General features: G+C 40.1%; 3 protein-coding genes across 3 annotated transcripts; 2 read left to right on the plus strand and 1 right to left on the minus strand.

Moving 5' to 3' along the window:
• Positions 1-1,068: 1,068 nt before the first annotated feature.
• MELLADRAFT_91584 (uncharacterized protein) lies at positions 1,069-2,189 on the plus strand (the record flags this gene model as incomplete). Its single annotated transcript, XM_007414494.1, has 7 exons — positions 1,069-1,168; positions 1,263-1,279; positions 1,348-1,443; positions 1,557-1,683; positions 1,784-1,850; positions 1,915-2,023; positions 2,088-2,189. 7 exons carry the CDS (start codon positions 1,069-1,071, stop codon positions 2,187-2,189), a joined length of 618 nt encoding a protein of 205 aa, XP_007414556.1.
• Positions 2,190-3,028: 839 nt separating this feature from the next.
• Positions 3,029-4,431, plus strand: MELLADRAFT_110369 (uncharacterized protein; the record flags this gene model as incomplete). The annotated part of the gene is made up of 3 exons (XM_007414495.1): positions 3,029-3,140; positions 3,215-3,276; positions 4,183-4,431. 3 exons carry the CDS (start codon positions 3,029-3,031, stop codon positions 4,429-4,431), a joined length of 423 nt encoding a protein of 140 aa, XP_007414557.1.
• A 3,222-nt stretch (positions 4,432-7,653) lies between these two features.
• MELLADRAFT_110370 (uncharacterized protein) lies at positions 7,654-8,368 on the minus strand (the record flags this gene model as incomplete). The annotated part of the gene is made up of 2 exons (XM_007414650.1): positions 7,654-8,182; positions 8,310-8,368. The coding sequence occupies 2 exons, from the start codon at positions 8,366-8,368 to the stop codon at positions 7,654-7,656; spliced, it is 588 nt and encodes a 195-aa protein (XP_007414712.1).
• Between the last annotated feature and the right edge of the window lie 5,725 nt (positions 8,369-14,093).

Consider the following 14,093-nt stretch of genomic DNA (forward strand, 5'->3'; position numbering starts at 1 on the left):
TATACAAGAATTGACATTACGACAAGGATTGTATCTCTTTCAATCAGCTCGGAGCCTCGGTGATGTAAACTGCTGTTTACATACGCCGGTTTGACTCCAACCTGTTCCTTGGCATTTTTGAGGTCGGCTCGGATGGGTCCATGCCTGTCCATGCCGATGAACGAGGGAGTTTGAGCGCAGTTGATGACTGTTGATATCTAAGTCCATGTAGAGGAAGGCTGGACATTGCTCCGCACCGCGCTGGTGCCGCTGCAATATATGCAAAACCTGACCCTTGAAGTCGTTGGAGGGACTAGATAGGAAAATTGTGTTCAAGAAGAGCTTCGTATCTTCTTCAGAGCTCTCGGGAAAAAGATCAAGGGTGGAGACTGAGTCTTGCCGAAGAAAAAAACTTTGGTCCTTTGTAAAGATATTGCCATCAATCTGTTGATAAAGAATCTGAGTCTACTACCTGAATACTTCGATTTGATGAGAGCGCAGGGGTTATCTGACCGCGATTATATTAGAAAACGCCTATAAATGGCAAGTGATTGGACCAAGGAATATGTTGCTTATTGATCAAAGATCAATGTCTTCTCTGTCATAGACCCAGAAGTCACTGGTTTCATCAACGAACAAAAATCAAGGAATGAGCTTTGGATGATATCCTGAACAGAAATCACGCAACAATATATATGAGAGAAACTTGTGACAAAATCAAGAATTGTGTGCGCAATTGCGAGACAACAGAACAAATTGTAAGTAAGTCTTCTCAAGTCATGAGGTGAGGTTGATCTCATGAACAGATAAGCAAGAAACATTCAAGGGTTCCGCTTATTAACAATTTTCTCAACATCATTCCTTTGATTTTTGTATCTTTTTTTTGATCATGAAATGATAAATCCCCTCTGCTTCTCAACCACGAAAAGTTCTGTTGGTTTTGATGAGCTTCCTTAACTCTCGAGGCTGGGAAGTTTGAAACCCGTGAATATTTGGGCTGAGCTTCGGTACCATTCTCCTGCATACATTTCACACGGCACACCGTTTAACGTTTGAAGCTCTTCATGTTTCAAATCAATTTTGCGGATCATGAGTCACCCGAATCACAGTCACGATCATGGATGTTGTTCTCATCAAGCTGGAGGTATACCCGATGATGAGCATGTTAAACCAGGAGAAGGTACTCAAGGTAAGTCTCAAATTTAAAAGGATCTGATTTGGATCTGGCATTTTATTGATTTCACACTGACATCATCATGTTTATGATCGGGGAAATCAATTAGACTTTCTTTACTCCAAGGTAAACAAATTTGACCATATACATCTTCTCAACCAATTTGATTCTTATGTTTCCTCTGTTTCAAACAGATTGATCGTGATCAGATCACAAGTTGTAATCTCGATCCAGAGAATCCAGCCAAGAATTGTATAAAACCATGGTCAGATCGAATGGATGATACGATGGTGGGCAGAACTCGTATAACGACATCAGATTTAATTCGATTGTTTTCTTTCGTATAATCTGGTAACTTTCTAATGAAAGTATAAGGGGTTGATGGGTGGGGAATTGGGTATAGTTTTCCGAATCGGATACCGATCAACAAATGATTATTAGGATTCCTTTTACTGGTTCTGTTAAATTAAGATCAATCTTAATTCGAGGGATCCCTGGTGATTTTGCACCTACTCAACTCAAATTCGGAAGTTAATGATTGTCAAATTCTTCTAGAAGGCATGCCATACTAGGATCTAATCAATTCTTTGTAGTTTGCTAATGAGCCTGGTCTCGACTTTGATACCCTAGAGACATGTACTCCTACCCAAGTGCTTGAGATTCCTACAACAGATGAGCTAGTAGAGTTCCCAGTACGGTGAGTGAACGTTTGCGGTATCATTCTTCAAATGAGGAGCTAAACGAAATTTCTATGACATCAGCGTCGCTAAATTTTCATCGGTGAGCGTTTTAAGTTTGTTCATCGATGGTAATCCATCAGGTTCCAAGACACGAGTTTATTTTCTTGGGTTCAAAGGAGAATTTAGCGCAGTAAGTAATCTCAAAGATAGTTGTACGCAATACAAATGTTGATCTGAGAGTTATTCCTCAACAGCTGTCTCGCAAACCGGTCATAGCCATTTATGAAGCTCAAGCTAATCCGACTGATCATGAGAAGATTAGTGGAATGGATACCCGAATGGGTCGAATGATATGATGATGCCAACAAACTCAAATCATAGCCCCAGCATGTTGGTCCTTGGACATGAGTAGAGTTGTCTTTCACAATTTTTGTATCATCAAATATCATTGTGTTTATGTTTCAAAACACATCCCAACTTGGGTTTGTTCCCCATCCATATCATCGCGATCAATTCTGCCTAATGTCAAGAATAGTCAGAGTCCCCTTGCCTTGATCATCTTATCTAGGAAACCCCAGAATACCAGCGGTTCGAAGCCCGAGCACACGTCTGATGAGGTATCGAGATACCTCGAGAATATCTGTTTTCAAATTATGATAAGAAATACATCAGCCTTACATATTTTCTACAAAAACACAAAATCCACATCACAATTACAAAACAGATTTGTCACTGCTAAGTAAGTCCCATGTTTCTTGAATGTCATTACTGGGCATGTTTTGAGCACATATATTCTGCCCTTCAAGTTTGGACCGTAGTGTAATACAAGGGAGAGCGGTGAGATGGACTGATACTGATAGACAATCAGGGAAACATGAGAGATCTACTGAATATAGCGGGAGTTCTTTCCTGCCCTGAGGCTGGGCCATTTTTGCCTAGCGGTTGTGCAAGAAGGAATCTACTCAAGATGGCAGGATTCCTTTCCGGCCCAAGTCAACATTGCCTAGCGGAAGTCGGCCTGCAGTGATGATCAGATATAAATACTGTGTCTGCTTTGTGGTCTTTTATTCCCCAAAACTTCACTTCTCCACAACTCATCAGTCCGCCTTCCAGACTATACATCTTTTCAATTTTCCTTCAATTCTTCATCTTCTCTTAAATCTCACACCGTCCCTCAACCAATTACCAACACAAAATGTCTAATTATCCTGTCCGGTCTTGTGAATGGAAGAGGCAACTTGCCCGCAATGGGTTCGCTACGGTTTGGATGGCCAACCTTTGTGCGCTCGCCAGCATCATCCCAGCCAGTAAGTCAATCTTTACATATTAGATGCATATCTTCATTTTTACTCCACTGACATTTCACGATGTGGTTTCCTAGTTCCAACATCTGTATATCCAGATCCAGAAACCGACCATGTGTCCTGGGCATCTTTTGTGAGCGTGAGTGTTTTTCCAACATCACGATAATCACATCTCTTGTATGCTGATCAGTACATATTCCCAATTCACTTGACTCAGCTCCTTTACATCATATCTATGCTGTAGGTTTCTAGAATCTGCATACATGTACATACATATTACGATACTCCATCGATATCACACTAATTCGCACACATCTTTTCTTTTTGACGACCATTACAGAACCGCCTTCATTTTTGATTACATGGTGGTCTTCATCCTTCTTTACCATCCATATCATCTTTTGTAAACTAGCACAATCCATGGCATTGGAATCTATGCTCTCTATGGCTGGGAAGGATTCAAAGACCACTTTTTGCCAGTCAAGTTTTTAGTTGTCCACACATTGTTCATCATGGTAAGCTGGGCACGAATTCTCATCCACAACCAAAGTTCAAAATCGTTAATTTCCTTCCGTTTTGTTTTGGTAGGCTTTTAATTCTCTTTACAGTTCTGTGACTGGATGTACACCTGGTGAAAAAGAACTGCATCGTGATTTTAGTTGTTTATGGGATTCGGAACAGGGCACGCCTCACAAGGTTTTAGAAGAGGAGGAGAAACAAATGTTGATCAAATTCGCCTGAATTCCAATGTGCTTGCTGTGTTTTTCTCTTGTTACCAAACCTCTTTGTAGCAATCCCTCATAGTATCTTTGCAGTCAAATCCATCACACTTCAGTGCCAATAGGATGTCACTTGCCACACCATTGTACCCAACTGCAGCGATCATCAGAGAGTGGGGTGACGGTTGAAAATTCCATGAATTCACGACTTGCTGTGATTTTGATTGAAAAATGAGAGAATGAGGATGCGAATGGACGTCAGGAGCTATCATTAGGATCAAAAAGAAAAGCAAACTGAAATTGAGTTTTAATTTTTTTTTGTGTAGAAATCTATAGACCGATTAGAAAAGAAGTTTCCAGGATCACCTAGATGTTTGGTTTTACATGGAATTTTACTTGAATCGAATGGAGAAATCGAATTAGCCAAAGAGTTTTATGAACTTGAATTAAATAAACCGATTGATACTAAATCTACTTCGAAAGGTAACACAGGTGAAACTGATCTTAGTTTTTCTTTCTCTTTCTTCTTCAAATCTTATGAAGGGATTTATTTTTTGGGAAGAAAGGTTGATTGATTTAACAAGATGAATTGATTGAAAACAAAATGATTGAAAAAGCGAATAAGAAAACGATTAATCGCATTACATTTACATAATTCACCTTTACCAGATTTAGTCAATCAAACTAATCAAAAATCAACGATAGACAAAACTGAAGAATGCATATTTTCATTAGGAGAAGCGATTAGTCTTTTAGAGCATCCACAACGGTCCACCTACTTTGTGGGCCCCCAGCGATGTAGGGGGTCAAAACGCAAAAAAACGCTCCAACGGAGCTCGCACAATCGGGGGTGAGACGTCGGGGGCCTCCAGATTTCCATCCGGACCCCCCACATCTGCGAGGTCTATAGGGGCTCCCAATATCACGTGCCACTGCTTCCACGTGACCGATATAGTCACGTCTCAAACCGCACTCGAAACAAGATGATATGGTACAAGCATACCATATCACTCAATCGAGTTCTGGCCCCTGACTTCAAGTGCACCGCTGTGGACACCTGTTTTTTTGACCCCCTACATCCACAAAATCAGGATCGGGGGTCTGTTCCAGGGCTCGCAAAGTAGGTGGACCGTTGTGGATGCTCTTAGTACTGGAAGTCGGTACGCGTATTGACATATGGGAATGGGTCGGGGAAAGGGTGTTGGATAACAATGTAACCGGATCACGCTCACCACTCCCAATCTTCACAGATGAAATTATAATGTTTCTCTTTTCATAAGCAAACTATTCTATAATGTCATGAAGAAGAGTTGGATGAGTGGGATGAAGATAATTCCCCAATTCCCAATCTCTTCATCGAAAAATCATAATCCAATTTGTATTAGCTATTTTTCATCCACATCGTTATCCTAAAAAATCCTTTCCTATATTGAGAATTTTAATAGTTAAAATTATTTACCTCCCACCCGCCCTGCAGTATCGTTAAAAAGCCTTTTGTTTCCTAAACTTTAGTCATAGAAAATCCAAAATAATTCAATTTCACTTATAAATTGTAACTTCTATCTTTCTTCATGACCTTTATAAATATGTTTTAGTACTGTTGTAGGCGCGGAAAGAAGCGCGACAGCCGCCCGCATAGAACTCCCAGTTGTTTCCAATCTTAGGCTATGTCCTAGTTGCGCTTTATTTTATCCGGCCAGGTTTTATTCTTTATCATGCAAATTAAAACCCGACCTCGCGGCTGTTCAGAGTGATCAAGATACAGGTAGTATCCAAACCAAAGAGACCCATTCCAACACCTTGATACCGTTTATTCAGATCCTGAAAGTTGAATTCAGTTAGCTGAGACTTATTGTACTTTAGGACTGTAAGATTTTCTTCCTTTTAAGTCTTAATTTTCTTCAACACAAAAGTTAATATCTTTCATTTACCTCTGGTGATATCTTTCTAAGTTATGATCAAGCTCTAAGAGCACCCACTATGGTTGCGGTAAAGAGGTGATTTATCGTAACTTTACCGCTAAGGCCCCGTTTGGTTGCAATTGTTTTTTGTACACTACAGTAAAAGTGTACCGCAGGAATTGACCAAATAATGCAGGAAAAGTCCCAACTCACAATTTAATTGGAGTGCGAAAATAAACGATGGTTTTTGACTTTCTTCGTTTGGCAACTCAAAACCAATTCAAACCAAAAACGACATAACCTTCTACATACAACTGTACACCTCAATCTTCCACCACCACCCATCCAGATTGGCCATAAGTTTAGATTGGCCATGTCTGATTACCTATCTCCAACAGCCTCGATTGACAGCTTCGATTCCATGATGACAATGAAAAGCGATAATTTATTTGAATCAAATGAAAATGAGAACGCTCTCCGAGAACAAATTGAGAACAATATCATCTTAGCCCGAGAACTTCTGGCTGCGGAACTAGCCCCAAACATCCCTTGTCGCACCTCTCGACTCGGAGGTCATGAGTATGCTAGCGAGGTCTTTGAAGGAAGTCCGGTTCGATTCCATGAGGTCTGTCGCATGGACAAGACCACCTTCCTCTCACTGATGGAGATTTTGGACCCCTACCTCAAATCTTCTATCCACATCGATTCTAGAGAACAAGTTATGATGTTCCTATACATTGTAGGAAATCATGCTTCAAATCGAATGGCTGCTGAAAGGTTTCAACATTCGAAAGAAACCATTAGTAGATATTTCAATAAAGTTGCTCATGCTTTAGAAGCAGTTTCAAATCAGGTCATAAAACAACCTGGTCCTCAAACACCATGCCCACCTGAGATTGCATCCGATTCAAAGCAATATCCTTGGTTCAAGAACTGCATCGGTGCTATAGATGGGACTCATATCTCAGCTGTGGTTAGGAGTGCCGACCATGAACTGTACCGTAATCGAAAGGGCTTTCTTAGCCAGAATGTACTTGCTGGTTGTTCTTTCAACCTCATGTTTACATTTGTTCTTGCTGGCTTCAAAGGATCAGCTGCCGATGCCAGGGTATTGGAGGTGGCTAGGGTGCAAGGTAGATTTGTAGTTCCACCAGGTGGGTCACACTCTTGTTTTTGATGTGGATTTATCTCAATGCTGACATTCATTACTTTATAGATAGATTCTATCTTGTTGATGCAGGCTACGCCAATGAGCCAGGATTTTTAGCTCCATATCGTGGAATCCGATATCATTTAAAGAATGGGCCCATGGTAATGCTGGGCCCAGGGATTACAAAGAGTTATTCAACTTACGACATGCAAGTTTAAGGAATGCTATAGAAAGGATATTTGGTGTAATCAAAAAGAGATTTGAGATGCTGAGCAACATGCACTCATTCTCAATCGAACTTCAAGCTACTTTAGTAATTGCAATGTGCACTTTACATAATATTATAGTCAGGAGAGGTGGGGGTGACTTCTTTAACAAAAATTACAATGATGAAGATGATCAATGGCCTCATAACGTGGAGGCTTATAGGGTGGCCTCAAGCCATCTTCGATCTCAAGCTGTTGATGAGCGAGATCGCATGGCGATGTCAATGTGGGATGCATATGTTGCTCATCCTCGCTACCAAGCTTGAGCAACTGAATTGTACATATGTTTTGCATGGCGTTTTAACATGGCTTTTAGATACAATAGGACATTTAACCACTTGTGAATTACAACTTTTGATAGTGATGTAATAGAAAACGACTTGATAATTTTTAAATATAAATTTAAGATAATGTAAAAGAAACTTGCGTCTTTGTATTTAATTGAGTAAGAAAACCTAATTTGAAATTCTTGAGTCAAAATCATTCATTGACAACAGTATACCCAAGAGCTATGGCAAGCCAAGTCCAGCGCAACTCTGGAGGTGAATTGATAAAAGTAGTGCACTTGTCCTCATTCTCAAAGAGCTGGATTGCTGATGTTGCAGCCATCACATCACTGAAATGCTCTTTGTAGCTAAGGGTAAAGAGCGCCATTGCCTCAGGTTGCGAAGGAGCTTTCGAACTCTTGATGATAAGTAATTTTTGATCCAATCGAGCTGCTGTTTCCAATATGGTGACCTTGGCATTATCATGATCTATAATACTCTGAGCTCTTATTCTTTCTCGTTTGATTGCTTCTGAGGCTTGATTCTTGAGGCTATCGACAGAACTATCTAAAGAGGCAGCTAGTTTGGCCTTAGTATTGGGTCTGATGCGTCCAGCAGGCTTCTTGCCTCTGATTTTGGCAGTCATCGAGGTAGAAGCTTGAGACTGAGTGATCGGTTCATCGGTCTCACTTCCTGAATGGTCGCTGGCCTGATGGGCTGGGTCAAATTGTCCTAATCCCAAACTGTTGCCTGGGTTGGCAGTGTCAAGTGTGGCTAAATCCGAACATTCCAAGGCACATGAGTTGATTGGAAGCGTGAGCTGGAATGAAGATTAAACAATTACTTGCCTTGAGACCGGTTTGCACGGACTATGGATGGAGGGAGCCCAAAGAATTCATCGTGATCGTTGCGAGTGGAATCTTGATCATCATGGTTGGAATCAACATCATCATGATTGAGATCATCCTCGGAAAAGCTCTTGTTGGCCGATGCTTTGGCAAGATCAGGATCGATAGAAGGGTCTTGAACAGGGTTCGGTTGGGTTTGAGTTCCAATAATCCCATCGGCAGCAGCGTTGGTGTCGTCACACAACTCGTTCATGAGTTTCCAGAGTGGAAACGGTTTTGTTTCATAGATAGATGAACCTTTGTTCTTCTGCAAAGGTCAAGATTTGTATGTAGTCAGCCTAGAGAATGAGCGATCAGCCACTGGAAGGAAGAAACACAGCGTACTGGAGCATAAATCGCCCAAAATCCAGGCTCGGTGATGACCATCCCACTATCCTCGTCCCAACCAACACCTGAGGTCGATCTCAACTTGTGGAAGATGACGTATGCTTTCTTTAACTACATAATATAAAACAAAGAATTGATGGGCAACGATCAAAAAGAAGGAAATGAAAACAAAAGGAAATGGAATCCAAAGATAGCAAAGAATGAAAAGAACTCACAGTTTGAAAGTTATTCTTGATCTGACCCTTCGTGAGGTTGCACTTGAAGGTTTGGTTGTAATCAGTCACAACGGTATTCCAAGCCTCTGACTTGAATCCAGAGTCCGCTTTCTTTCCTGCAAGCTTTTGGATGAACAAAGCATCGACGATGAATCGAGTCTTGGCGTGGTTGAAATGCGGAGCCTCCAGTTCAAAAGCATCCTTGGTTTTCTTGGCTTTTGGCATGGTGGATGGAGTTAATCGATTGACAATCAAGGCGATAGAGATAGATGGAGAAGACAAAAAATCAAAAGCAAGTATGGATTGAACTGCCTGAATCCTGTCAGTGCAGTCAAGAGCCAAATGGTCTAGTATCAAGGGCCACCTGAATCCTGTCAGTGTGTCCAAACGTACAGCCAGGAAATAATATTGAGGAAAAAGATAGTTATTTGATGGTTGGATTTGGTTGATGAGAGGAGAGAGAAGTTGGAGGAAGGGAAAATCGATTCAAGCTGGAGTTGATAAAAGGAGAAATGATTTGAGTGGGAGTAGAAGGGAAAATGTAGAAATGTGGGAGTGAGGTGTGTGAAGAGGTCGAAATTTGGACAAGTCCCTTCCTCACGTACGGAAATAATCGGAGGTAAATTGAAAATAATTGCCAAAAACGAGTTTGTACCAATACCACATGACTTGGAGATTATTGTCCAAATCATGTGGTATAATAATCTCTAAATTTGGGCTACCAAACGCCCAAATTTGACATGCGATTATTTTACCGCGATTGTGTAAATACCACTTTGAATTAATCGCAACCAAACGGGGCCTAAATTACACACAGGTCCACTATGGGCCTGTTTTACACTTGCGGTCCCTACGACTGCGTCAAATTTTGCATCGCGCTTGTTCAAATCTACGAAAGCTTAAAACTTGATTTATTGTAGGATTTGACGCATCCAATCGGTCAACTGCCAGCCGATGATCCATCTGCATCCATCCAGCTCTGCACACCATCACTCAACATCTTCCATGTCCCCTCAAAATCTCGGCTTGTTAAGAGTAGCTGTTTACTCTGAACTTGCTAAAAAGAAGCTTTTTTTTTGAAAAAAAAGTGATCTCACGCGATCGATCTCACCGAGATCAAACGAGGGGTGAGAAAGCTTGTTGGCTTATTTCTCTTTGTCAACAACTGAAGATTTCATTTTGGTTCTTTCTGGTGACCAAGGTGGTCATCAGCATAGAATTGCGCTGGGTGAGGTGTGGTAAGATACTATACTTCATTTCATGATTTTGCCATAGTGTGTAGAGTATCTTAAGAATGCATTATCATAGTTGAACCCTGTGTTACATCATCCCATAGTGGATTTCATGCGGTTAACAACTTTGGTAAAACACGCATGATTAATTTTTGCGCTCAGGAACGCTAAATCTGCGATGAATCACCCTCATGATAGTGGGTGCTCTAAGTGCATTAGAAGATTTGATTATTCTTCAACCTGATAATACATTTCATCTCCTTTGATATGCCGAAACAGCTTATACAGCCGGACATTTTGAATTGTGAGTGTTGAATGTATTACACTACACAAAATGTCATCTTTACCAGGCGGTAAAGAAAACTACTGACATAGAAAAGTCCTGAGGCAACAGGAAGAGAGCTAAAAATCTGAAAAAATATGCACCTTGTTCCTAGATGTTGGGGCGTCATGACGAGTATTTTTTTGTATTTTACACACAGATATTGGTTAATGTACTAACAATAAAGGCTGAGAATCATCAAAAACCCACCTGTAACAATACCTGAAATTTGGCCCTTGACTTTGAAGACAGGATTTTGGAATCTTCAAACATCAATAACTTTTGCAGTTCTGGGTCAAATCACTCGATTTGAAGTGCATTAAAAAGGTGAGCCTTTCCTCTACATTTTTCATTGAGACATCACATCTGTAGCTGGTCTAAAAAAGATCCTACAGAGCAATTCATGCAGAACTGTTTGAACATATGTCGAGTGTTTAAATGACTAGATAGCACCTTACTAACATTATGAAGTGTGAAGGAGAATAGTTCAGCTTTTGAATGAACCAAAAATCGAGTTATTTGGAGCAGAATTGCAAAAGTTATTGAAGTTTTTAGACCACAAAATATTGTCTTCATACTCATGACCCAAATTTCAGGTATTGTTACATGTGAGTTTTTGATGATTTTCAGCGTTTATTGTTAGTACATAAACCAATATCTGCGTGTAAAATACAAAAAAATACTCATCATGACGCCCCAACATCTAGGAACAAGGTGCATATTTTTTCAGATTTTTAGCTCTCTTCCTGTTGCCTCAGGACTTTTCTATGTCAGTAGTTTTCTTTACCGCCGGGTAAAGATTACATTTGGTGTAGTGTTACTATCCTTTCTCATTTTTTACAAGAGAATTATAAAGAAAAACTGATCTGATGATTTTTGTAGGCCTTATCAAACTTATTTAAGAGTGGTTGAATTGAGTGAAAGGATTTCAGATGCATCGAGAGGTGGACCAGTAAGAAGAGCAGCAATTGGACTGAAACTAGTTAAGTTTCATTAACCAATCAATTTTCTCCAAACAAAGGGGAATTTGAAATCATTGAAAACTAATTTCGCAAAATGGTTGTTTGTTTTTTCAATATTTTGGTCTTTTTTTGAATAGTGTATCAATAAATTAGAAAAAGATTTAAAGAAAGATCAATTATCAAGTTTGATTGATCAAGAATTAATCAAATGTTATTTTGAAGATTGGGTTCCATTACAGATTGGATTAAGAGTTGCATCTGAACCTACTCGAAAAGCTTTGAAATCATGGATTGATTGGTTTTGATGGTATAGCTTGGTGGAAAATATCTTTCAAGAGTATGACTAAGAGTAGGAGTTATTGTAGTTGAACTAATTGTATAAAAATGTCTTATGATTTGATTGTGACTTTTGACGATAGATTTGAAGATGGAATCTTTGATTTCCAGAATCAATATTTTTTCATGAACCAGATGAGTTGTGTAGACTTTGGGGACTAAGATGTCCATTTCATTTTTCAGTATCAACGTTGATTGATATGTTTTAATAAAACTTATGGTACAAATCAGATCCCGCAATAGATGGGGTTCCGTTTTGAAAAGTTTTCTGGCATGAGTTGAGTGGCGGATTAATCATTTTGCTCAGCCTTTTGGTGAGCAAAAATTCCATGCCCATTGCCTAGTTCAAGATTTTAAAGTTCTGGCTATCTCCAACTCAAATATGTCAGCTCAAATTTTACACTGCTACTCACCGGTCGGTAGCAGATGGTAATCTCTGTACCCCTGGGACTGCATTTGTTCAGTGGTGACCTCAAGTTCACAAGTCACATCAGGATATCCAGTTTCTACTCATACACCTAAGAGTTCAAACTCACTGAATATCAAAGTAATAATCAGTCTCAACTTGATCACTTCATGGAGTGATTGAGGAGGTTAGAAGCAGTCAACCAGGAACAGCTCTAAAGAGCACAATAAGTTATAACACACATAATGTCACTTGTGCACAGTTCAGATCAGATTGACTTTGAGGTATCCATCTGCAAAGATTCAGACACACACCATAATAACAACAAAGGTTTTCAAATTTGCTGAAATAATCTATACCGTCAGAAGGAAACAGTCATACATGTCTTTTGAGATTAGGATGATGGGTATAGTTTGATCTTTGGGTCAGAGGAAAAAGTCAAAAATGAGATAACTGGTCTTCATTCAAGAGACCAATGAATGTAGTAGACTGAAGAAATCAATTGTAGGTTTTGATATAAGAAACATGATCCACATAACCCTTGTATAGAAATCCTGAAGCTGAAAAGAAATTGACATCAATCAACCATGATAACCCTACATTGATTTACAATTCTTGATTGGAAACAACATTGTTTTGTCATCCTCATCCTCATCCGTAGGAGTTCCCAATGCTTTTTGTTTGACTTCTTGCAGCCATTCTACTCCACCTGGGATTTCTTCAATAACAAAACACAGATAATTGTATGCAACAACAGCTGTTTTCCAATACTGGTTGTTTTTACTTAAATGTTCCAAGTGCTTAATCACCTTCTTCCTTGGGATTCCCTGGTCAGGTAGTTTGAGGGCTTTGAAGAAAGGTTGGCATTTTATTTTATATTCAATTACCAGACTCTGCCGCTTCTGAAATTCATTGCTGCCCTTATCATTTCCATTTTTCAGCAAAGATGTCAGCCCCTCTGCAATTTTTGACAGGACTTACACCCTCTGTGGTGTTGGAGGTGGAAGCGTTTTTTTAACTATGAGGATGGATGACCTGATTGGCCATGCAGGAGTAGGGTGTCACCAACACCCGACTCACAGCGCAGAATGCGAGGCACAGCCTGCGCCTGTGCTGTGGCTCAGCGCAGGGGTTTTTGAAAATTTGGCGACTGCCCCTTTTCACAGCGCAGGGGCTTTTTGATTTTTCGCCACTGCGCCTTTTTGCAGCGCAGTGGATGTGTCACTGCTCCAATGGAAAATTGAAAAAATGGGCTTTCCATCTGCCAAAAAAACAAAAAAATTCCCCACTGCGCTGTGCTGGAGCGCACCGCAGGGGCCTCAAAGATTTTGGGTCATTTCGAATTTTTTGGCGCAGCGCAGTTTTGCGCATTCTGCGCTGTACTGTGCTGATGTTGGGTGTTGGTGTCACTAAGTCTATACCAATATTATCTTCTATCAGAGATATGATTTGTTCCTTATCTCATTGGATGGACAAAGCTTCCTATGCTAAAAGTTGACATGAAAAGGAGGATAGATAGCACCCCATTAACCACTGTAGTTTGATCAAAATGCTTGAGGCCCTGCTCATCTTTGAAAATGAGAGGTCTTAGATAGGAGGTTTGAAACAAGGGCTGGAAAAAAATCAATTCCTACTGATGGATCAAATTTTGTCAATGAGTCAACAGAGGCACTGATATCAACTTTTTCATGTACAAGTCTATTTGGAAAAGATACAACACATTTACTCCACCGGCCCCGACTAATGTGTCGTATCTTTTCCGAATAGACTTGTACACCTTGTGTCACTCTCCTTTATTTTATTTGTGAATAGGCCAGAGAAGTACATCTTATATTGGGCAGAGATTCTGTAACACCTGAGTGTGTGAGACATATATCAATAGAATTCAACAATCCTCAGTGACTGCAGCTCAGCTGTGGCTGTTCAATGCTGAGCAACACATGTCA

Source organism: Melampsora larici-populina, assembly GCF_000204055.1.
Source record: "Melampsora larici-populina 98AG31 unplaced genomic scaffold MELLAscaffold_44, whole genome shotgun sequence".
Classification (NCBI taxonomy): Eukaryota; Fungi; Basidiomycota; class Pucciniomycetes; order Pucciniales; family Melampsoraceae; genus Melampsora; species Melampsora laricis-populina.